This window comes from Ailuropoda melanoleuca, chromosome 6 (assembly GCF_002007445.2).
Source record: "Ailuropoda melanoleuca isolate Jingjing chromosome 6, ASM200744v2, whole genome shotgun sequence".
Taxonomy (NCBI): domain Eukaryota; kingdom Metazoa; phylum Chordata; class Mammalia; order Carnivora; family Ursidae; genus Ailuropoda; species Ailuropoda melanoleuca.
Genome location: NC_048223.1, coordinates 27803025 through 27826430, shown reverse-complemented (window position 1 = coordinate 27826430; position 23406 = coordinate 27803025). Strand labels below are relative to the sequence as shown.

General features: G+C 42.4%; 1 protein-coding gene across 5 annotated transcripts in view; it reads right to left on the bottom strand.

Moving 5' to 3' along the window:
- Positions 1 to 12205: 12205 nt before the first annotated feature.
- LRRC3B (leucine rich repeat containing 3B) overlaps positions 12206 to 23406 on the bottom strand; it is a 436067-nt gene continuing 424866 nt past the window's right edge. For all 5 annotated transcript variants that reach the window (XM_034662093.1, XM_034662091.1, XM_034662092.1 and 2 more), the window contains one exon: positions 12206 to 13458. In XM_034662093.1, coding sequence (XP_034517984.1) covers positions 12515 to 13294 — 780 coding nt within the window. In that variant the 5' untranslated portion in view covers positions 13295 to 13458 and the 3' untranslated portion in view covers positions 12206 to 12514. The remainder of the gene's footprint in view (positions 13459 to 23406) is intronic.

The window sequence follows — 23406 nt, the reverse complement described above, 5'->3', positions numbered from 1 at the left end:
AAACATCTGGTGCCCCTTTGAGGCTTGGGCTCTGCTACTCCTGTCCAGAAAGAGGTACTGCAAGTCACTTGGCACTAGATGAGATGTGATGGGAGCATGGTCCAATCTGTTACAGGAGAACTTGTTTTCCTCCTGTTGGCTTTTGAAATTGTACCTTCTAATTCATATATATATGAGTTATGAATATATATTGAATTATGAATATACATATGAATTATGAATATATATATATATGAAAAGGCACTTCAAAATGTCATTTAATTTAGGCAGGGCTAAATCTCTAGGGGAAAAAAAAAGATTAAAATCATACAGGATTACTTCATTCCCAAAGCTGCTATTTTTCTTACTTTTGATTTTTTTTTCAGATGAATCACAAAATTGTGTTTTGGAGACATCTCTCATGTTTAGGAAAAATAAAAAATCTCATGTGTAAGAAAAATTTACTGCAGGGGCGTCTGGGTAGCTCAGATGGTTAAGCATCTGCCTTCGGCTCAGGTCACGATCCCAGGGTCCTGGGATCGAGCCCCAGGCAGTGAGGAGCCTGCTTCTCCCTCTCCCTCTGCCTGCTGCTCCCCCTACTTTTGTTGGCTCACGCTCTGTCAAATAAATAAACAAAATCTTAAAAAAAAGAAAAATGTACTGCATACTTTCTCAAAGAGAAGAGTATATGTTATGGCTAAAGCACCCAACCTGTCATAGAGAAGAATGAAACTGGAACATTCATGAGTTGAATTCAACATCTACCCATAATGCGATACTTTATAATTTATTGTCTTAAGGAAGACCCTTTACCTTAACTATACCTATGAACTTTTTTTTTTAAAAAAAGAGGAAGAGCACAAGCAGGGGGAGGGCAGAGAGAGAAGGAGAAGCAGGCTCCCCACTGAGCAGGAAGCCTGATCCGGGGGTCAGTCCCAGGACCCCGGGATCACAACCTGAGCCAAAAGCAGATGCTTAATTGACTGAGCCCCCAGGTGACCCTAGAGCCCTTAACTCTGAAAATGGTTGGTAGCTTCTCAGGACTGGCAAAGCACTGTAATCTAGGTGACCACCAGACATTCATGTAGCTATTAAATTCCATAGTCTATTACTTATGATGAACAAGTTATTAAATCATGGCAGCTTGGCTAAGACATACAAATGATTAACTTTGATGAAATCCAAAGTCTCTGAATTTGAAGACTGTCCAGCTTCACCTCCCTGTGGCAGGGGGTTGCTAGCATCAGGTGTGACAGTGCTGATGGCTTGGCACAGGCTGTGTGATCTTAACGCTCAGAGATGAAGGGCAGGAGCGCTCGGTGCATCTGAAGACTGAGGTCACGGTCCCCGTTCTCCCTTACCAACTCGGGGGCCCTGGTCACTCACTGGAGGTTCTTCTGGTATAAGATCTTACTTAGAGAACGAGGACAATAATGATGCGTAATGTTCTCAGGCTTAGATGGAGTAACCCAAGTGTTAATTATCATGATGATGAAAACACACGGACCGTGTCCTCCTGGCACAGAGCAGCATTGTGAAGCTAGCACTGGGCTCTCTGGCCAAGGGGATGTGGGATTGCTTGCACTGACGTCCCTGCTGTACATTGGAGAAGCTGTGACATCACGTGAGTTCACTGTCCCTCCATGCTTCAGTTTACTCATCTGTACAATGTGAATCATAATAGTATCTACCTCTGAAGAATAGCCAAGAAAATCATGAAAAGTGCTAAGCATGATACCTGGCACATAGTAATTCCTCAATACATTTATCAACCAATGCATTTATCAACCAAACCAATACATTTATCCATTATTTTGTGGAATTACGTGTTAAATTTCGGCAACACCAAAGGGTCCCAGAGAATATCTTGTTATACCGAGTCTTAAAAATAATATACTTCATCTTATTTTTGACGACTAGACAATAACCCTTTCAAAATATAACATTTTAGATTGGCCTTTTGGACTCCATGATGTGATATTTGAGTGGCATGGGAAAGAATATTCCAGTTGTTATCACCCACCCTTAAAGAACATCTCCTTTTGTGAGCTCAAGGTACAAGCATCTCACAGCCTAAGCTCCTGAATGAAAGTGTAGAGTTTGTCCGGGCTTCCCAAAAAACAGTTCTCTGCATATGTGCAGATAGGGGAAGAACTAGAAGGACAAGAGATTCCAGCTGATTACTATCTCAGGTCAAGGATGAGACAAGAAATTTAAAAAACTGCATTAATGTGAGCTGACTCATTTCCCCACAATGTGATAAGCGGTTGTAGTTTTTTATTTAAAGCCTTCATTAAAAGAGGTCTTCAAATAAAATGAACTTTATCTGTTTCTGACAACCAGAAGAAAAGATATGAGATCATTTCATCTGTGATGCAGTTGAAATCCAACCTATTTTTGGCTACATCAGGTTGAGCCTGCCAGTGAAACAGTGTGGCCTGGTTAGAACAATTAGACTAGTTTTTTGAAGCTTCATTAATTCCATGTATTTTCATTGAGTCCATTATTTTCATGTATAATCATTAAACATTAGGGATGGAGCACAGCGATAGCCATAACGGCTACTTCGAAGATGGTGAGGATGAGAAGGAGGAATGGGAGGAAGATTAGAAGGGGGAGGAGGAGGAGGGCAACATTTACAACATACCTGAACACATCTCCCAAACATCCCTTAAATCTGCCTGCTTTCTGGCTCCCCTGCCACAATCCCAGCCCAGGACATGAGCTTTTTCCACCTGAATTTACTGCAACAAATATCTGGGCTCCTCACCTCTGATCATCCCTTTGTCCCCTGCAATTCCTCCTGACTGCTTCTGCAGAAATGTGAGGCTGATTACACCCTCACACCAGCTTTGAACTCTTCAAAGAGTCTCATGAGAGGCAGGGGGAGTGTTCAGGAATTCATGAGAGGAGAGGCAGGAACCTCGTGGAGTCAGGGGGTGGGAGTGGAGGCAAGAGAACATTCTGGAAAATTGGACAGGACTGGTCAAGAAGAGCTATGTGGGCATCAAGGGGTTTGGCCTGGGCATTCCAGAGGGGAAAATAGGGAGCCGTTAAGTGTGTCTGAACAGGGTGCATAGGATGTCCCTTTTATGTAGAATTTTCTGTATGTATGTACAGAGAGAGAGGGGTCCAGAAGAAAGCTCAAAACGTTGAGCCGTTACTTCTGAGTGGCGAGATTTGAAGGAATTTATGTATTTCTTCTTGGTGTCCTTTAAATGACTCTCATTTTCTACATGATTCTGTATTCTTAGGTTTTTAAGCATTGAGGCTATTTTCATCTTGCAAGCAAAATAAAAGCATGTCCTGTTTGTTGTTGTTGTTGTTTCTTAACCACATCGCAAGGCCAATTAAAACCCTGGGTTAATTGGGCCTCTTGACACGGTAGGCTCTCACAGCAGCTGGATCTGTGGCACCACGAACCGTGTCCTAATAGGCTTCCCACAATCACTGGTTTCGAAGTTTCTTGCCTCCAGAAGTCTTTTGAGTCTTTTGCTAGCTGAACCACGGTCGCTGCTCACTGAGGGGAGCCAGCTGTGTGCTGTGGCGACCAAAGGGCAAGCCGACTCTAATTACAGTGTTTTTATTGCTCTTTGAAAGGTGAGAGGCGAGAGTCCTCATCCACCGTGCTGCTCCGAGTTTTCAGAGCCCCTAATCAGAGAAGTGATCATTGCATTGTAAACTGAGCCCATCTACTGTGAAATTGCTGGAAAGAAATTGATAAAGCTTCCCAGTTTTAAGCCGCTGCTCTTAAGAACAACCCCTATAATGGAGTAGTCGAGATGTTTTGCTCTGAGGAAAATTCCTAAGGAAGCTGGGGCAGGGGGTGGGGTAGGGACTGGGCTGTAATTAAATATCGGGCGCACTGATAATTATATCATTTCCAGTTAAGATGGTTTATTACCTATGGCCATTTTCCCCCTTTAAAATAGTCTTAGTTAGCTGGAAATGAAGCACTATCTGATCATTTATTCATTTTGTCTCTTTTGTTCTCATATATCTACATGAAAGTCCTCATTTCTCAGAGTTCTTACACTTACTTTTCAGTACGGGGCATTTCCAGAGCAAAGAGGTACACCCCTTTCAAAAGCAAAATTGCCTTCCAAAACTTAGGGCAACACAGAAAGATCCAGATATGGGATGGTATTAATTAATTGCATTTTCTAGAATTTTCTTACATTGACTCCCAAGGAAGCCTTCCAAAATACTCCCTAGAAATCAAGGGTTAATAGAACATGTTAGCACTGTAGAGCTGCCATAACAAAATACCACAGCCTGGGTGCCTTAGCAACAGAAATGTATTTTCTCCCAGTTCTGGGAGTCTAAGGTCAAGGTGTCGGCAGGTTTGGTTTCTTCTGAGGCCTCTGCCCTTGGCCTTGTTGCTGTAACCTCACATGGCCTTTCCTCTGGGCGCAAGCGTCTCTGGTGTCTCTGTGCCCTAATCTCTTCTTATAAGGACACCAATAACATTGGATTAGGACCCACCCTAAAGGCCTCATTTTAACTTAATTCTTTCTTTATAGTCCTTACCTCCAAGTGCAGTCACCTTCTGAGATACCAGGATTAGGAGTTCAATATCAACTTTTCAGGGGGACACAGTTGAAAAGAGTAAACAGAGGGGGAAAAAAACAGTAAAGCACTAAACTATTACTTGTGGTTTTATAATGTCAGCAAGAGTGACAATATTATCTGCCAACTTTGAGTAGAGATGAATGCAGGATTTTTTTTTTTTTTATCCCCACAACCAAGTGTCCTCTGGAATCAGATCATTACCCTTCACCTTACAATTATCCGAGACCTCTCCAAAAGTGTTCATGCCTCATAAATGAGAAGTGGCCAGGGCACGAGCTTTGGCGTCAAGAGAACTTCTTGCAAGTCTGAGCTCTTTCAATTATTACCCAAAGACACCTTGGGCAGGTCACTTAGCATTTCTGGGTCTCAGTCCCCACATTTGGAAAATGACGTGATCATACACTCCACCTCCTTCTTTCCACGGTGGCTGGCGGGATCGCATGATCAGAGGCCCCTGGGGGCTGTGGGATTCTGAGGCTTGAACCTGTGTTTGATCCTGAATCTCATTGATGAAGTCATACTTTCATAGCGAAGGATGATTGGGTATCAAACATTTTGGGCACATAAAAGCAAGAGGAAACAAATTAGAAAAAAAAATGGGAACTTAAGCAGTACTAAATAGGTTTATGAGTTGGAAACCATCTCTAAATTTGAGGGCAATGTAAAAGGTAGCAAATAAACATACATGTTCGGCCTGTGTCACTAAATGAAGGGTTTGAGGGGTCTTGAAGAAATACTTAGAATAAAATAGAAACATGCAAGTAATACAAAACAATCAGAATCACCGCTTGCTTACATGTGACAGCAGGTTAAAAACGGAGGCAGTTAAACCGTAGCTGCATGGACTAGGACATCAGGTGTGGTTACTCAATTAGAAAGGCCAACTTTCTGCTTCTCTTAATTTCCTGGCATGTGAGGCAAAAACTGGAAACTTTATTAAGGGTTCACAGGACGCTCATTCTCCGTGAGGGGACAGCTGTTCACTTTTCTATGGCAGCAAAGTGTCACCAAGCACAATGTCTGAGAAGACATTTCCAGTGCAGAATGTCCTCCAGGTCGGAGTTACTACCCTGACTGGTCACTCCAGAGCTCTCAGGATGAGAGGAGCCGCCAAAACATTCAGAGGCCAGAGGCCCAGCCTTCAAGGATCCTAGTTCAGCAGGTGTGAGTCAGGCAGAGGATTTATGTTGTTCAAGAGCTGGGTCAATGGGCTGATCATGAGCCAGGTTTGGAAAGCATGGACATAGGATATACTCAGGGGTCTTAATTTCAGTTCTTGCAGTGAGCAGACAGTGAGACAAGGATTGGAGTACCAAGTGTTGATTTGGGAGATGAAGGAAACACAGACAGGGTAGTGGAGAAATAAGACAAGAGAGGAAAGATAGTGAAGGTAGTGCGTCACGATGCCAGTTAACACAGTAGGGCAACGGAACTTCAACCTGCTGGGGAAGCAGTAACGCGGAATGGGACACATGCCTCCGAGAGCAAGGGAGCTTGGCATTGATGCACCATGTGCCCAGTAGTCAGGGCCCGAGGGCTGCTCCTAGAGGGTGGCCACTCCCCGGTATCCCCAGCCTTCTTCGTGAGAGCTAGCCAGGGTAAACATTTAGGTAAATACATGCAGGAAGTCCCGGCTGAAGTCTGGTGGGTGGACATGAAAATGATAGGGTTGAGGACAAATACAGTGGCCACAAAACCATGGACACCCACTCACTACCCTCCTGGAAGCAACTGTGGAACTGTGGTCCTCATCCCCATGACCCAGAGCTATATTCACATCTGCCCTGCCCAGGAGCGTGGTGTACTTTATGTATACGTGGGATTTAAGAGCTGGGCACAGAGGAATGGGTGGAAAATGGCGATGAATCAAGGCAGTCCCCAAACACCAGCACTGAGACCTGCCCAGTGAGCCAAGGCTTGCTTTTCTTTTGCACCTCCTTTCTCTCCTGTGCAAATTAAGAAAAATGACTTGCCCTATCTTTCTTCATTTATTATCGTGGGACTTAAGACAAGACTTCATAAAACGAGAGGACGAAGTGTAACCAGGCAGTGGGGCTCAGGTGGAGAAAAGGACTTTGCAGATAGCTAGACCAGCTCCACTACTGCACGTTAGCTGTGAGGGCTTGGGCGGGATACATTCTGAGTCTTAGTTTCTTCATCTGTAAAATGGGAACAGTGATAATATCTACTTGGCAGGGCTGTTGTCAGAACTAGGGAAGGTAGAAACGGAACCTGGTACTATGCCAGGTAAATGATAACTGTTGTTAGGGAAGGGGGACTTATTTGACAAAAGGTTCTTTTATTTGATAAAAGGTTCTTTATCTGTGACTGATACACAGGGATTTCTCAGTTCCTGTTTTAATGTGAAGATAGAAGTTCTCCTGAATGGTAAAGGGCTGAAAATGTCAGTTTAGGTCAATCCTGTTTGTTTCCCCAGAGCCTTCTTTCAGGGAGTGCTCTCCCTGATTTTTCTCCTCAGTTCTTCATTTCACATTCTCCTCTTGTCACTGCAGCTTGCTCCGTGGAGAGCCAGGGAATTGGCAAGACAGTCTGTGAGGATAAAAGACTTTGAGAGCAGACCAACATCTTTCATATATCTTTCTTCTAGAAGGAATGTGGACAAGCCTAAGGAAGCTGGATTTGTGTAAATTAGCCCCATCCCACTCCCTGTGGGCCATTTTATTTTAAAATCTATTCAACAATCAATGCCATTAGCTCAACAGATGGCTTGTTAATCTTTAGACCAACAGCCAGATTTTAAATTGCCTTCCATTTTGCAAACTCTTCTCGGAAGAAAAAAGTAAATGAAATATCAAAGAAAAAAAAAAAGAATTTCAGTCCAACCCCAGGGAGACCCACAACATATTCATTTCAAGCCTAGCTTTTAAGGTCAGCTTCAGCAAATTTTTGTCGGTTGGATGCTTGTATGTCTATAGGCAAAGAAAGTAAATGCATTGATTCTTTTTTGAAAATAGTGAGCAAAATGCAGAACATTTGTCAGCCAAAGAAATACCCTAACTCTCAAACTTGAGCAACTCAAACCTGAGCAAATCAAACCTTGCCATTAATGACAAGCATACATGTTTTCTCCATACATGGGGACAGCCTTGAAAATACATCTAATAATTTCCCTGGAAATCCCAAAGCTCAGTCATCTCTAGATCAGATTATGGCAAGACTTTGTTTTCAGTGATCTCACTACCTCTTTTCCTGATGCTTTCAGGACCCAATTCCCTACCATATTACCCCAATGCACACATGGACACACACACACACACACACACACACACACCTTAAACAACTACACTAGCTTCTGGTTCTTTAAATATTAAATCAGTTAGAGTCATAAAGTAGGGGTGGGTTTTCTTTTACTGTCTCCCACCCATGATACAGTTGGAACCTATGTCCGTCCTATGGCCTCAGGATGGTAATTTCCCTGAGTTGGCCGGAAAAAGTGTTAGACCTTAAGGAGCGCCCCCTGCCAGATCCACGTGTCCCATTAATTCATTTGGTGCATCTGGGACCATCCATACGAGAGTGTGGGCAAATGTGGGATGAGGCATTCAGGTCTCCCTCTTCCCTAAATCCTGACTCACCTATTTGGATTTGGAAAAGGGTTGGGGAGGGCATTGACAAATGTGTGGCAAATGAGTTTGCCTTTGGTCTGCTTTGTCTGGGTCAGACCAGCCAACTTGATGAATCAGTGACGTCATTTCAGAAAGCCAGAAGAACATCAGGTAGAGGCAGGGACTCCCCTCCTGCCAGCAGGGCTGCACTTGACTCCTTGGGGTTTATGTTGCCACTCAAGGAACCACATGCTAATCAAGCCTCCCTCCCCAGGAGGCTGCACCAAATCATTTTCTCCATCTCTCCCCGGAGAAGCCAGATCTTGCCTAGTGTTGAGCATGTTATCTGGGGGCTGTTTGTGAAAGGAAAACAGATGATCTCATCCTATCTTGAGGGAGCAAGAAGCTTTTTACAATCACGGATATTCTTCATGACAACTCTGTGATGATGTAGGAACCTCAGGTGTCTTTTGAATCCTCAAAGAAACCGCTGCTGAGAGCCAGGACATTTTCATGCTATCTATATTGTTACATTGCTGTTTCATTGAAGACCGGGGGACGGAGCATCGGGAAAGACAGCTGGTGTCCTATGAAGGACACTCGGTGGAGAGTATGGGCACATGCACGCCAGTGTCCAAGGCTGAGGGTTTCCATTTCAACACCTGTAAAATCGGAGAGTGAGATCATCTCTAGGACTCTTCCAGCCCTGAGATTCTAGGAGTTTGCTTATTTCTAGTAACCTGAACATTTCATTAGGCAGAATTTTCCATTCTCTAGCTGTGCCAGATAGATGAGAGAACTTACTGAATGAATTGGAAGTCTGGAGCCAATAAGGAAAACCTACCCACATCTCAGACTGCCTTATGCTTGTTGAAGTCAGAACAAGAATTATTGTGGGTAATCATTGAAGGACGTAAAAAAGAACAACGCGTACCTGGCAGAATTTGTATATCAGTGCACTGCAATTTGCCAAAGTGTTCTTGAAAGTTACATCTTCCATTACATAACTTTTTATCACTTTCTTAAAAATGTTCCAGTTGGGCTGGCATGTTTTATGATTTGCCTTGCTTCCGAGATAAGCACACTGTCAATGATTAGATGAAACTTCCCAGGTATTTTTGAACCTAAGAGGTTGAGATTGGCAGAGGGAGGCCAAAGGAGGGGGATTGAGCAGAGAAGCTGTTATTTAAAATATTTAAAAGGCAAGATGGTGTGTGTGCGCCTCGGATAATAAGATGATAGTGAATTTCAAAAACCTTACAGTCCTAAAATAGGTAGCTTTCCATGTATATAACCCACGTACCAGGGTTCAGAAACTTAGGGAGCATACTGGGATCAAAACTGAAGCAGGCATTTTAGGGCTTTTTCTGTTCAGCCAGCTGTGGGCCTTAGGAAGCCACTCCTTGGCATCGTGTGCTGTTGGTCCAGTAGGGTGACACATCCTATTAGCTGATGGGAAGTGTGTTTCCTTCCAGTTCTGGTCATGAAGGGGTCTTATAGCCTGTTATTGGTTTGTTTTTTAAAGAATTAATTTTCTCCTTCAATGGCTTAACCACTCCAATTCACGGCAACCTACCTTAAAGTTGTTTTTTTAAAGCTCTCGCACTTACAGCGCTCTTAACTAAAAACCTACCCACAGAATCCAGGCAGGGGAATGATTATCAACCTACGATGCCCCTCTTAGTTCTATGTATGCAGTGAGTTACCAACCCCAAAGTGGGAATTCACACTGCCATCTCAACCAGCAGCTGACTGTCCTACCACACTTTTCAGAGATTTTTTTTTTATAGGTACTTTCACTTGACTAATGCAATTAGCCATTAGGAAAATAAACTCTTATTAGTACGAATATGAATTCTATTTCTGAAGCAGCAAACTGAAATGGATTATGTGATTTGTGAATGCTTTCCTAAAACGAATGTGACTCACACACTCAAATAAACGCAATTAATTTTTTCAAGGGTTATCTTAGCAATGGCTGGACTTCCTAATCTTGAGTGCAATAAAAAGTCGCAGTTGGGCATCTATCTGTGGTAGTACTTACAGAGATATATTACAATGTTGTCCTCCAGGGGGCGTTAAATCTTCAGCCAAGCTCCAATTTCTCTGGAAGGCGTTCAAACACAGTTAGCAAAAGCAGACAGTCTGGCTTCTTTCTCACTGGGATGCAAAAGTGCTAGGGCTCTTAATCTGAATTTCACGTCTCAGACTTGCAGACGAGGCCTTACATTATCAGTAAGGCCAGGGTGGGTCTGCCAAGTCCCCAGCCCTGTAGTATATGCCAGTGTAGCCTCGCTACGTTCTGAACAGTCTACGGCAGGTCTTAGATTGGCTGACCCTCATGGTCCATGTCAGTAATCCCTAAAGAGACTGTTGATATGGATAGGAACTGCTGTGCTTTCCAAGGGCAGAAATGTGATTCCTGGAGGCCTAAAGACAACTTAATGTGGGCTGGAGAAGTCTCTGTGGGCCAAAATTGCAACGGATCCCTCCTTCCTACTGAAGCCCCACAAAGGGCTATTTTTGCTATTACTTTGTTAATGAGACTATCACATAGGAATCTGCAACCCTCTTCGTCTGGGGAAACAGCAACTTCAGTAGTACAGTGTATGATTGCAAACCAATGCAGGACAGTGGTTAAGAGGTTTCTAGGTTCTAAAATTGACTGACTGGATTTCAGTATCTGTTATACTTCTTATAAGGCTAGAATCCCGGATTCATTACTGCAACTCCTGTGTCTCTGATCCCTCATTCACAAAAGAAGAATTGGAAGGATTAATTAATACAACCCAAAGAAAGTACTTGGTGTGTCCTGAGTGCTCCGTAAATTCTATTAGTCATTCTCATTCTTAAGAATTGAGATCACCCTGATATGGCTCCAGTTTTGTCTCTTATTCCTCCCTTACATAGACTGCTTCATCCCAAATACCGCCCTACACTCGTAACCTCTTTGCTTGCCTGCGCCCAGCTTCTGGTGCATCAACCTTCCTTGCCTATATCACTACCTGATGAGATCCCACCCAAGTTCCAAGGGTTATCTGTAACCGCACCTCAAACAACAAACAAAAACCTACAATTCCCTACTCCAAGAACTGAATGAGCTTTCTCCTATCTGCGAACCGTAGCAGAGACGTGATATCTTGATATAACAGGTATATACATCCGTCAAAACTGTACACTTAAAATGGCCACATTTTTTTAGCATGTAAATCATTCCTCTACAAACCAACCCAGTAGGAACATAATGAGAAGGTCTCAGCCTTTGGAGAGAGAAAGATGTGCTTCAAATTCAAGTTCTAGTGCTTTCTACCTGGTAGGCTGCTGAACTCCTTCCACCTGGAGTTTCCTCTAAATGGGGCAGTTGTCACGTTCTACTTTTGTGGTGAGGGTTGAGACGCATAATAATAGTATAAAAATGCCTCGGACACAGTTGATGCTACGCTACTGTTAGACCTTCTTTTTCAGCGTAACTGTTTCTGTGTGAGTCACATACCCTTGCTCACCAAAAGGTGATCTTAAGGATAGAATGTGTGCTGTCCTTTTCTTTTCCATGTTTCTAGTATAGAGTAGAAGTAGTGTGTTTAGCTATTTTTATATATATATATGTATTTATATCATACAAATTATATAATATATTTATATAAATTATTTACACAAATTATATTTATGTAAATAATTTATTTACATAAATTATATGAATATAATATAATATACATATAAATACGATATGATAATTATATAAAATTATATAAATATTATATATAATATAATATAAATATATATTTATATATAAATAGCTAAACACACCCACTTTTGGGTAGCAACACCTCGCAGCATCCCAGCTGAAGCCTCTGCAGGATGCCACACTGTGTATTATTGCTCGGGGTTGCTAGGCTCAGTATTTTAAGGTCTGTCAGATACTTTCCTTGCCCGATATTTCAGCTAAGGCTCCCTGGTGCACAGTAGGGCTTAATAACACATCTTTCATTGTGACGGCTCTTTAGGTTCATAAGATGTCCATTTCTCTCGAAAGCAACGGAACGACCATACTGTTTTCTGGACCAGTAAGTCACTCTGTTTTCCATGGTTCAAAGTTAAGCTTTTATTTGGTTTTAAATTAAAAAAATAAATTTCATTATTAAATAGTGAGATGGATCTAACATGTTCAGATAGTAGCTTACTCAGGAAGATACCACTGGGGGTACAAGAAAGGGGCGGGTCGCCTAAACTAAAATGATCTGTTACGTTGTTATGTTTGTTAAAAGTTCAACAGTGGCATAATTCAAAAGAAACGGAGATATAAAGTTTTAAATGTTTACAATGGATGGGGAAAGTAAACCACTTATTCTCTCGCGGCCGCCAACAGCTTTCTTTCTCAGCACCAGTCTGCTCGGATGTTATACCACAGTGCTGATGTCATCGGGTTCATCTGCTTTCTTCTGTCTGCTCGGCAGGGATTTCAAGTATTCAAGGTGTCTCCGGGCATCCTCCTGATTTTGCCGCACGTAATACACCACATAGGAGATCACCATGGTGAACCAGCCAAACATGGTGACCAGCATGGCATAATCGGTGGTCTTTTTAGGGAGATTACAAAGGTCGGCATCATTGGCAGCATTGAGGAATGGTCTCCCGGCGTGCTCATCCAACACAGAAGTCTTACAGATCACGTTGTGGGCTGTCTCGTGGTTGGACGCCATGCTCCTCAGCACTTGCTGTAGGGTACAGTCGCAGTGCCAGGGATTGTTGGCGATCCTGGCCCTGGCCTTCAGGTTATTGAAGGCATTTTTATGCACGCTTTGAATCCGGTTGTCAGACAAGTCCAGAGTCTGCAGAGTTTCGGCTACTCCTTTGAAGGCATGCTCATCGATAAACTCAATGCCGTTTTTGGACAAGTTGAGAACTCTCAGTTGATGGAGGTCCTTAAAAATCTCGTTGGGGATAGATGTGATCTGATTGGAGTCCAGATACAGTAAGACTGTTTCAGGAGGGAGATCTCTAGGTATTTCCTTGAGATTTGCATTGCTACAGGTGACATTTAAACCCCCAGAGGAAGAACAGAGACAGCCCTTGGGACACATACTGGCAGAATGAAAGCACAGTATCATAAGAACAAAACTTTGTAGGAGGAGACACATGGAGAGGGAACGGGTTAACCACAGGTCTACCAGATTCATGCTGGAATGTCAGCATAATCACAAGCCCATTCCTCATTCACTCCGATAAGCAAGCGTGGAAACGGTTCCAGCCCTGTCCACACTGTTGATTTCCTTCTTGCTTGGTTCAAAAGGTTGCAGCTAACACACGTGTCTCTTCATTATTCCTGTCCTTGCTTGGGTACCTAAAGGAAAGGGAAGCAGATGCAATTAGCTTTTTTGCAGAGGGAGGTACATTGCAATTAAAAGTGCTCTCGGGCGTCTGGCATTCTATGTGGGCAAGAGAGTTGGTTATGTAGTTAATTTTCATTGACAGCACTGGGAATTATCTGCATAATGGGAGTCTCCTGCTCAAATCCCAGGTGTTGGGCGAAAGGACTGTCAATAAAAGACAACATTTTCAAATCGTGTTGCCTTGGTATTAGTTGTGCAGAATTGCAGCAAACGGTCCAGATTTCTCTCGTCTCTACTAGTCCTCTCAACATCTTGAACCCCTTCTAAATTAGACAGCAATAAAATTTAATTAGACCTTCCCCCTTTCTATGGTAACAGATGCCCTAAGGCAATTTAGACCTGCACTTGAGCAGCAATGAGAAATAACACCGATATTTCATGGTTAATGACCATAGATAGCAATAATTGTCATGGCTTTTGAATGGATGTCCAATTGGAATATTTTCTCTAAAGAAACATCTTACTTGAATTAAGAAATGAATAAATGCATTCCAACTTTCACAACAGAATGTTGCTAGGGACTGATAGACCAGGATCTCCAAAAAAGCTGTCTCCCTTTTTTTCCTCTGTTTTCTAAACAATATATCCTCTCCCCCAATAGATCTTCAAATATGACACACACCTCCAAGACTTTTTATTTTTATCCATTTTTTTAAGATTTTATTTATTTATTTGATTGAGAGAGACAGAGAACAAGCTGGGAAAGGGGCAGGGTGGGTGAGGGAAAGGGAGAGAATCCCAAGCAGACTCTGCACTGAGCCTGACAAGGGGCTTAATCTCACAACATTGAGACTGTGACCTGAGCTGAAAGAAAGAGTCAGATGCTTAACTGACTGAGCCACCCAGGCCCGCCTTCAAGACTTTTTAAAATACGAGATAAGAACTTAAATATGGGGCGCCTGGGTGGCACAGCGGTTAAGCATCTGCCTTCAGCTCAGGGCGTGATCCCGGTGTTCTGGGATCGAGCCCCACATCAGGCTCCTCCGCTATGAGCCTGCTTCTTCCTCTCCCACTCCCCCTGCTTGTGTTCCCTCTCTTGCTGGCTGTCTCTATCTCTGTCAAATAAATAAATAAAATATTTAAAAAAAAAGAAAAATAAAAAGAACTTGAATATATTAACCTCTAAGACTTTCCCAATAGCCTCTTTTTTCTTTCCAATCATATATATATGATTGTTGAAATATATATATATATATATATAATATTGTTGGAGGGGGCTTCCAAAGTGGCAAAAATTGATATGCACAAGGATATAAGCTTACTCAAAAACAGAGATGAGAATATAAGTGAACCCTCAAAACTACTTTTTCATTTAGAGAAGACAGGGATCTGAGACCAGTTCACGGAGGAAGTGAGTGGATTTCGGAGAGATTATGTGATTCGCCCAAGGTCAAATAGTTTGTAGGTGGTAGAGACAGGACTCAGGCCAAAGGCTTTGCTCTGACTTATTAATCTCCTAGCTCATTCCACTACCCCCACAACTCTCTCCCAATCTCATCCGCTCTGGGAGGACAGTCAGGATCCAGGGAGCATCACTTGTTGTGATTTCTGATGCTGTTACACAGCAGCTTAATCCCAAATTGAGTACCCTATGGAGTTCAAGGGAGCTCCGTGCCTGAATTCAGAGGGTCCTCTTTCAAGGTGTGAGAAACAAGGAGAATGTTCCTTCTTCTCACTGCAGTGAGCAACAAATGACTCTCTGCAAACTTATCTTTTCTAAAGATCCCAGATGGATAAATACAGAGGGAAATGACTCCAAATGTCACCAAACTCACAGAAGAGAAGATTAATGTGAGCTGAAAACATAATGAACGGGGTTGTTAATCATGGAAAAAATGAGATTAGCACCAGCAGAATGGAGTGGATGTGCTTTTGGGATCCTGAGTCCCTTAAACGCCAGAGAATGCTAAAGAAGGACCCCCAGGCTTACAAAGCCATCCATCAATAGCTCATTTCGTTTGCAGTGAGTCCCCCTCCCTTCCATGTTTTCCTTCAATACTGCATTGCATGACATTTGGGGACTCTAGTGATTGTCTAGATGGGAGAGAGAAAAAAACAAACAGGCGTGTAGGGGAGGGAACTCAGAGAGAAGAGAGGGTGGCAGAAGGATAAGGCAAAGGATGCTAGGATGAGGACATGAGGAGGACACAGGAAACAGGAAACAAGAACTTGAGTAGAGAAAATAAAAAGAGTCTGTATAATGAACCAACTCCGGTCAATTGAGTATGTGCCACTGGCCTAGATCCTGCTGAAAAGTGGGAAGCCTTCTCTGGAGGATACTCCACATCTCTCCAGAGACTGAGTCAGAGTCTCTCTGAAGAAAAATGTTCACCAATTGAGACTAACAGTTCTGTGAGGGCAGGGTCTTGTTTCCGCCTCATGCAGAAACAGCAGCAAACAATTAAAAAGTGAAAAGTACACTGGTTTCTATCCCAGCTGTAATCCTTGTTAGCAATATGCTCTTGGGCAAGTTATTTAACCTCTCTAAACCTCATTTGCCTTATCTTTGTATAGAAATTATAAAAGTACCCAATTACAGAGCTGATTTGAGAATTATATGAGATAATCCACATAAAGCATTTAGCCCAATGCCTATAAAAGCAGTGAGAGTTCAATACTTGTTGACTACAGTTACTATTATTATCCCAGATACATCTCAAATGCAACCATAGTGTTTGGCATGTAGTAAGGGCTAAATAAATATCTATTGTATGAATGACCCAATAAAATATTGAAGAATCTAGCTGTGCTTTTTCTTCCCTAGGGTGAGTATTTTTATTTTTAATATATACATTGGCTCATCCAATGTCTATTGGCTTTATAAGTTGACATGGCGGTCTTTGGAGAAAATCAAGCAGGCTCCTAGTCGATGGAAGGAAGAATGGAGCTTCTTTTCAGTAGGCTCCTTGAGACTTAATCTTGGTTTCTCCAGAATGATCAGTCCAATGGTCATGGTGACAGCCAAGAAATGATTAGGACACATCATGAGTTCTCAACATTAGAGTGCAATACCTCTTCATGCCCAAATGATCCATCTATACACCAAATAGAAGGCCTATTAGGAACACAGATACAGAGTATCTCTTGCATTCAGAGAGGTTGGACTCAAACTAAAGATTCATTTTCTTTCTATGATGTTTGATAAAAGAGAAAGAAAAGCTCTGGGATTGGCTAGATGACTGGGCGGCCATGACTCAGTCTCTAGAGCCTCCTCCCTCAGCCAAGACTAAGTGAGAAGAGATGCAAGAAGTAGAGAACTGAGTCCTTCGATGTCTAGGAGGCAGACAGAGGGCCAAAGTTACCGAGTCAAGGTCATCTTCAGCAGGGAGGATGGAAGAACTGCCTCTCCACTCTATTATGCTGAATTACTATTTTCCAAAGGGATTAGCAACTTGACATTGTCTTATATTGTGAATAGGTCAAGAGGGGTTCTTGGAAAAAGAAGACATGGGGAGACATGTCTCAGCAAAAATGTGGACATTCATCAGTTACTAACCAGCATAGTACAAATCGGAAGAGCAGCTAACTCCGAAACTAACATTCTAAATCCCAAACTTCCTCCTGCTGTTTCAGTCGGGTCTGCCCACAAACGCAAAGCAGCAAACAAACTATCCCGCTGGAAAAAGAGAGTGCCTCCTTTCTAACTTCAGAATGAGGATGCAGAGCACAAAGAAGGCCTGCGGTCACCCTGGTGATGGCAAGAACAGAAGCAGCATCACTGCCTGTCCTCCTGATAAGGAACAAGACCAGCCAAGGGGCAGAGCAAATTAAACAGCATCTCTTCTACCTCTTGACGCCCCCTCTCCACTTCTCAGCTCATTACACAACCCTATCCTCATTCCCTCGTTCCCTTCAAACGTGTCTGGGGCAGGAAGCTACGGTATTTTTGGGTGTGTATTTAGGTATGCGCTGGGCTCCCTAAAGAGGGCCATTTTCTCCCCAGACCCATGCCTTGCTCACATTTCCCTGTCACACAGGTTTCCGAACCAGAGCAATTAATGCCTGGATTGGGTGGCCACCATCAAGTACTGTTTACAGAAAGGAAAAAAAAGTGCATTTAGCAGACTGCCTGAGAAGACAGATCTTTCAGGGGTTGATTAACAACTCTATCTTGCTTCCTGTTCTCTTCTTCTCATCATTAGGGGACACTCAGGGACACGCAGGGCTTCTAACCCAAAGCTTTCATTAACTCTTCTGAGATAAGTGAGTGTACCAATTCAGGAAGAAATACCAGACACACCGATTTCTCCCAATTACATTCCATGCAACTATGTTACCTACAAGGATTTGATTAAAAAGCACAACACAGCAACACAGGAAGGTCTTTCAATTTGGGAGGTAAAATTCAAATCAATGGGGAAAAAAATCTCATAAATTTAAGTACCTGAAATTAAAACTTCCATATGGCACAAAGTAAGACCATACTCAAAATGAAAGGATAGACGATAAGATAAAAGGTTGATTTCTTTAGTATATAAGAAGTTCTTACAAAGGAATAAGAACCCGATCCAACAAAAAAATGGACAGAAAAACAATATATACAAATGACCAATAAATCATATGAATGGATCCTTGATCTCACAGACAGTAACACAAATTCATGTTAAAGTACTTAGCATCTTGGTTAAAACGAGTAAGAATATCTACTGTCAGTGAAGATGTGAAGAACAGAGCACTCTCAAAACCTGACAAGGGGATACTTGGGGCACTCTTTTTGTCTGAGCAATTTAGGAATATCTATTCAAATTTTTAAAATACAAGAACACGTTAGACTGAATTGTACTGATGTAAAGGTCTGCAAAGATGACCTCAAAAAACAGCCTGGAAGAAGGGGTTCTAATAGCATCATCCTATTTGTACAAAATTTTTTTAAAAAGAGGAAGCAAATGTGCAACTATAAGTATAGAATTTATATGTTCACATATGCATAGATCGTTTCTGGAAGGATCTGTATGGAGGGAAATGTATAAGAAACTATTGATAGTGCTTAACTGAAGAGTGGAATTTTGGGGGCCAACGGGGAGAAAAGGAGCTGGGATTTTTTTGTTTTATTTTTTTATTTTATACCCTTTTGATGGATTTAACTTTCTTTGGTATAAAGGAGTTCTGTTTGTTTTTGTTTACATAAAAAGTTAAAAAAGTTAATACAAAGAACCAGAGATTAACTGAAAAACCAATCTGAACATAATGTCAGGAGGCAATTTTTGAGCGCATGAAATAGTTGGACAATGGTGGCCAAGAAGGTTGAGCAAATAACAAGACAATAAATTTTAAAAAGCTGAACGTGTTTCAAGATGAGAGACTGAAGATGCAAAGGGACCATGGTGAGACCATATACAAAAATAGAACTGGAACTCCCAACCTGCTGCAACCAGCGCAGGAAGTCAAGCTCCAATCTCTGTAGCGGTTGTCCCAACTCAGCCAGATCAGTAACCGCTAGCTTCCCTAATTTGCATTCCTAATTCTAATTCAGGACCGACCATGGAAACACAAATCTGCTCCCCTCACCAATTGCATAGGATTATCTGGTTCTACCTAGACTGCCTCCAGCTTCCCTATGCCAACAGCCACCCATGAGGGCACTTCTGAAGCCTTTCAGAATTTTCCCCTCTATCCAGCTTTTCCACTCCCCTGTCTGCTTGTAAGTCTCTGCCAAATGCAGGGGATGGCAGCTGGCTTCCTTGCTATAGAAAGCTTGGGGGAAATGGCCTTTGCTTGTTCTCATTTGGGTAGTTTTCATTTACTTCCACAAAGACTACAGTTTGAGTGTGTGATATTTTCAATGTAATATTTCCAAAATTAACTTCATAACCTATTATAGAAATTATGTAAGAATTTCTTTATATGCTCAGGTTTTCTATGGACTAAGTTTGGGTTGCAGAAGACATCAATGTGTAATTCTTGACCAAAAAATTAGGGACCGTTGGGATCTGAGCAATTGAGGTGAATGAACTGTATAGATAATTTTCTCTACTGCTGCTCTTTGAGATCATGTTCACAGAGACAAACACCTTCATTCACATCTTTAGCACTGAGCTCTGCCAGGAACTTCAGTTCTACCTTCCATTCACAAGCACCTATTACCAGAAGATTCCACCCAGGCTTCAAACTGGGCATCCCTAAAAGTAAAATCATTTCACCCTTTATCACACACCCCCCGCCAAACTACATTCCTCCTTTGCCCTACACCACCTAGTCTTTCCTCCCGATTTTTTGAGAACAGTTTCCATTTTCATCCTCCTTGTGCCCCCTGTCTTGTGCTTTGGGTCCCCACTGCCTCTTTCCTGTTCAAACCTCCAACCTCTTGCTCCGAAAGGAAGCAAGAGCATCTTTCCTGGATGGCCCACGTGCAGCTTCCGTTCTTCTAACGTAGGATTAAAATAACCGTCTGAGTATGTATTTCCACTGGTTGAAAAGCTTTTATGACCCCCTATTGTTTATAACAATCCTCCTTTTCCAGTCCTGTGTCCCATTACGCTTCTCACACAGACACAGAAACCTGAGCTCAATAAATAGAGATCAGCAATTCCAAAGCTGATGACGAACAGTGTTTTGTTCCACAAACATGAGATTCATCAGAAGTCATCCCAACCGAAGACCTCTCCAGCTTGGAATTGCTTTCCTGCCGAGGAAGATCTGGCCCAGGAGTCATTTAGGGGGCTGTTTTATAACAGCAGCTATCATCATTTAGTTAAGGATATGAACTGATAAGGCCGACGGATACAGGAGGAACTGAGGATCCTTATATTTAGAAGGAATTTAATCTGCTTGCAGACCCATAATTTTTAAAATCAGGAGCTCCTGAAATCTCGAAACTCTTGCTTTTGTAATTAAAGCTGTTTATCTTCGCTACCAGACTAGGAGTTTTCAAAGGGTGCGATCAATGTCTTACCCATTTTTATATTCTCTTATTGCCCATGGTAAAAATTTAATAAATATTTCTTGAAATCATTAGGATCCATTCTCATTTCATCATTAAAACAGCTATTGTTTCCTTGGCATTTTTTACATTCCAGGTATCTATTAAGTGATGAACTCATCTAACATGAGTAATGGATGATAAAATTGAAGTTCTGACTAGGTTCCTGGTTAAATGGATATAGAATTCCAAAGTGAGGGGTCAGGTTGCCATGTGAAGGTTAGCTGACAGTGTTCTTTGAGTCTAACATGTATGACCTTGCCCACTTTAAAAGCATCAAGAGGTACCTATCCTGTCATCTCCCCAAGGAGAGGAGAGAGTTATTACAGGATTCCTGGAGCTGGGGTGGAGGTGCAGAATATCCTAGAACAAGAACAAGGTTGGCCCATTGTTAGGCAGTAGAATTGGGTAATGTTTTGATGCTGGGGTGAGCCTGCACTCCCAGACTTTGTCAGAAAAGGGATAGAAAACTATTTCCTCTGGGTCAGATATGGCCACCTGAGGGAAGGAGATCCCCAGTGAAAAGTATCTCAGGTCCTTTTTCATGGTCCCATAGGATTCCTTTGTAGGGCAGAGGGGTCTGAGCAACAAAAAACTGAAGGGCAGATGCTTAGATTTGGGGGAAGGGACTATCTGGACTGTATCCACCACAGGGGCCAGGGGAGTCACATGGGTGAGTAGGGGGCTTGAAGAGGCCCTGGGAGAGAAGCACCAGGCCCATCTCATTCTACCTTCCAGTGAGCCTCTGAGCAGAGCAGCTGACACCCAGTGATGCTGAAGGCCTGGGAGAGGGTGGGAGAGAGGGGCAGAGAGGAGAAATCGAGCTACCCACCATGCCTTCTTCCCCTTTCCTTTATGCCTGAAACAAAGAAGAGGGGAGAACAGCTGACTATTAGAAGAAATTCAGAGTATTGGCTAATCTCTTGAATGAGACATTTACATTACCATATTCAATTTTTACTTTGGTTTAAGTTAATTGAGCTTGTGACTTAAAGTAAAGGTAGGACAATCTATAACCTGAGACTGGCACAAAATCATGGGGCTGACTGATGTTTTCATTCAGGGACTAGAGGAAGATGATCGCCTGCACAGAACAGAGATGAAAGGAATGGTGGAAGCAGAAAGTGAGGTGCATTTTATTCTGGATATAATGTATCACTTTGTATAACCCTCAGTACCACTGTGAAAGGTGGCAATTATGACCCTCGCACAGATGAGCAAATTGAAGCATAAAGAGCTGATGTAACTTGTGCACTTGTCATAGACGCTGAGTTAAAGAGGCATAATCTGAACTCAAGTTCTTTGGCTTCCATAGCTCATGTGGTCAAACACGGCACCATACACTGCTTTACAGAGAAACTACCATATTTTTTTTCCTCCTTCTCAGCTGATTCCACTAAGATGAGGAACAAGGACCATGATGGGTTTTACACCAGGGGAAGTATTGCTAGAAAGGAAGACTAGCAGGATGGGAGGAGAGAGGGAGAACAGCCGACGTATGCTTCTGAAGGGGTTCAGAGCAAGTCTCTCCAGAGAGCACCACTCTGGCATGAAGATTATTTTGAGCTGAAGATAATCAAGTCCTGAAAGACTCAGGAAGAGCTTTATATTCCCTCTTAGCTGCCCCTAAGAATGCAGAGAGCGGGCCTGGTTTAGGAAGAGAGCTAGCACCAGAGGTAACTACAAAGGGTATGGACTAGGTGTGGTGAGATGGGTGGAGGTCAGCAGGGCCTGTTTGTTCGGCTTCCTTTCTGTGTCCCATTATCTCTGCATGGTCTCACAAACATGTTTACTAAACATTTGCTCTTGCCATCTTTCTGTGAATGGTCTTCCTTCCCTTTGAAGCCTCAGACCCCACCCCCTTCATTTTCGCTCAGAATGGCATGCACGCCTCAATGGCCTGTCCGGGAGTCTCATTGTCTTTGTGGGGCTCCCTGTATGTAATTAAATTTGTTTTTCTCCTATTAACCTGTCTTATGTCAATATAATTAACAGACCAGCCAAATGAACCTACAAATGTAGAGAGAAATTGCCTCCCCTATGCTTCTAAACCAAAAGCTCTAACGTTACATTTGCCTTACATCTGTGAACTACCATTACATTAGATGCTTGTGGGGGCAAGTCCATGGATATGATCTCATGTAATTATCTATAAACAGCCCTNAGAAAAGCAAAGAAATACACAAAAAAAAATCACTTTTTTTTGGACCTAGTATCTCTCTCTCTGTGAGACTAAACACAGAATAAAGATAAAACTGTCCTTGCAAACATCTGTATTTATTATTTAACATGCTGCAAGTTTATAGGAAGGTTGAGTGGGAACCTATCCATCTCAGTTTCTTTCTGCTTCTCTATTATTATTTCTCAGCAAGTGCCTATGACATTTAACAGTGAGAGCTTTGCAAGCTCTTAACACATAATCTACATAAATGTAGGCTCCCTAAAACTCACCAGGGTCCTGAAGCAACCTGAAAGCTGCTTTTAGAAAACACTAACTTATGTTGAATTCAGTTGCATTTCTGAGTAGGATGAGTGACTGTTACTGTTTTTCTTTCTTTCTTTTTTTTTTAAACCTTGTTTTGATTAACCCTATCCATTGACTTGGTGGGAAAAGTACAGGATTGAGATCCAAACCACATCTAGAAACTGAATTCAAACTCCAGATTCTGAGGAATGAATTTCAGGAATTTAGCAAATCACTCACACTTCTAAGCCTTATTAGAACTACAAACAATATTATCCACTTCATTGGTCTCATAGTTATAAGGACAAAATAAAATAAATATATGTGAAATGTGCTTCAGAAACCATCAATGGACATTTAAAGATTATGCTCTGGGGCGCCTGGGTGGCTTAGTCGTTAAGCATCTGTCTTTGGCTTGGGGCGTGATCCCAGAGTCCTGGGATCAAGCCCCACATTGGGCTCCCTGCTCCCCTGGGAGCCTGCTTCTTCCTCTCCCACTCCCCCTGCTTGTGTTCC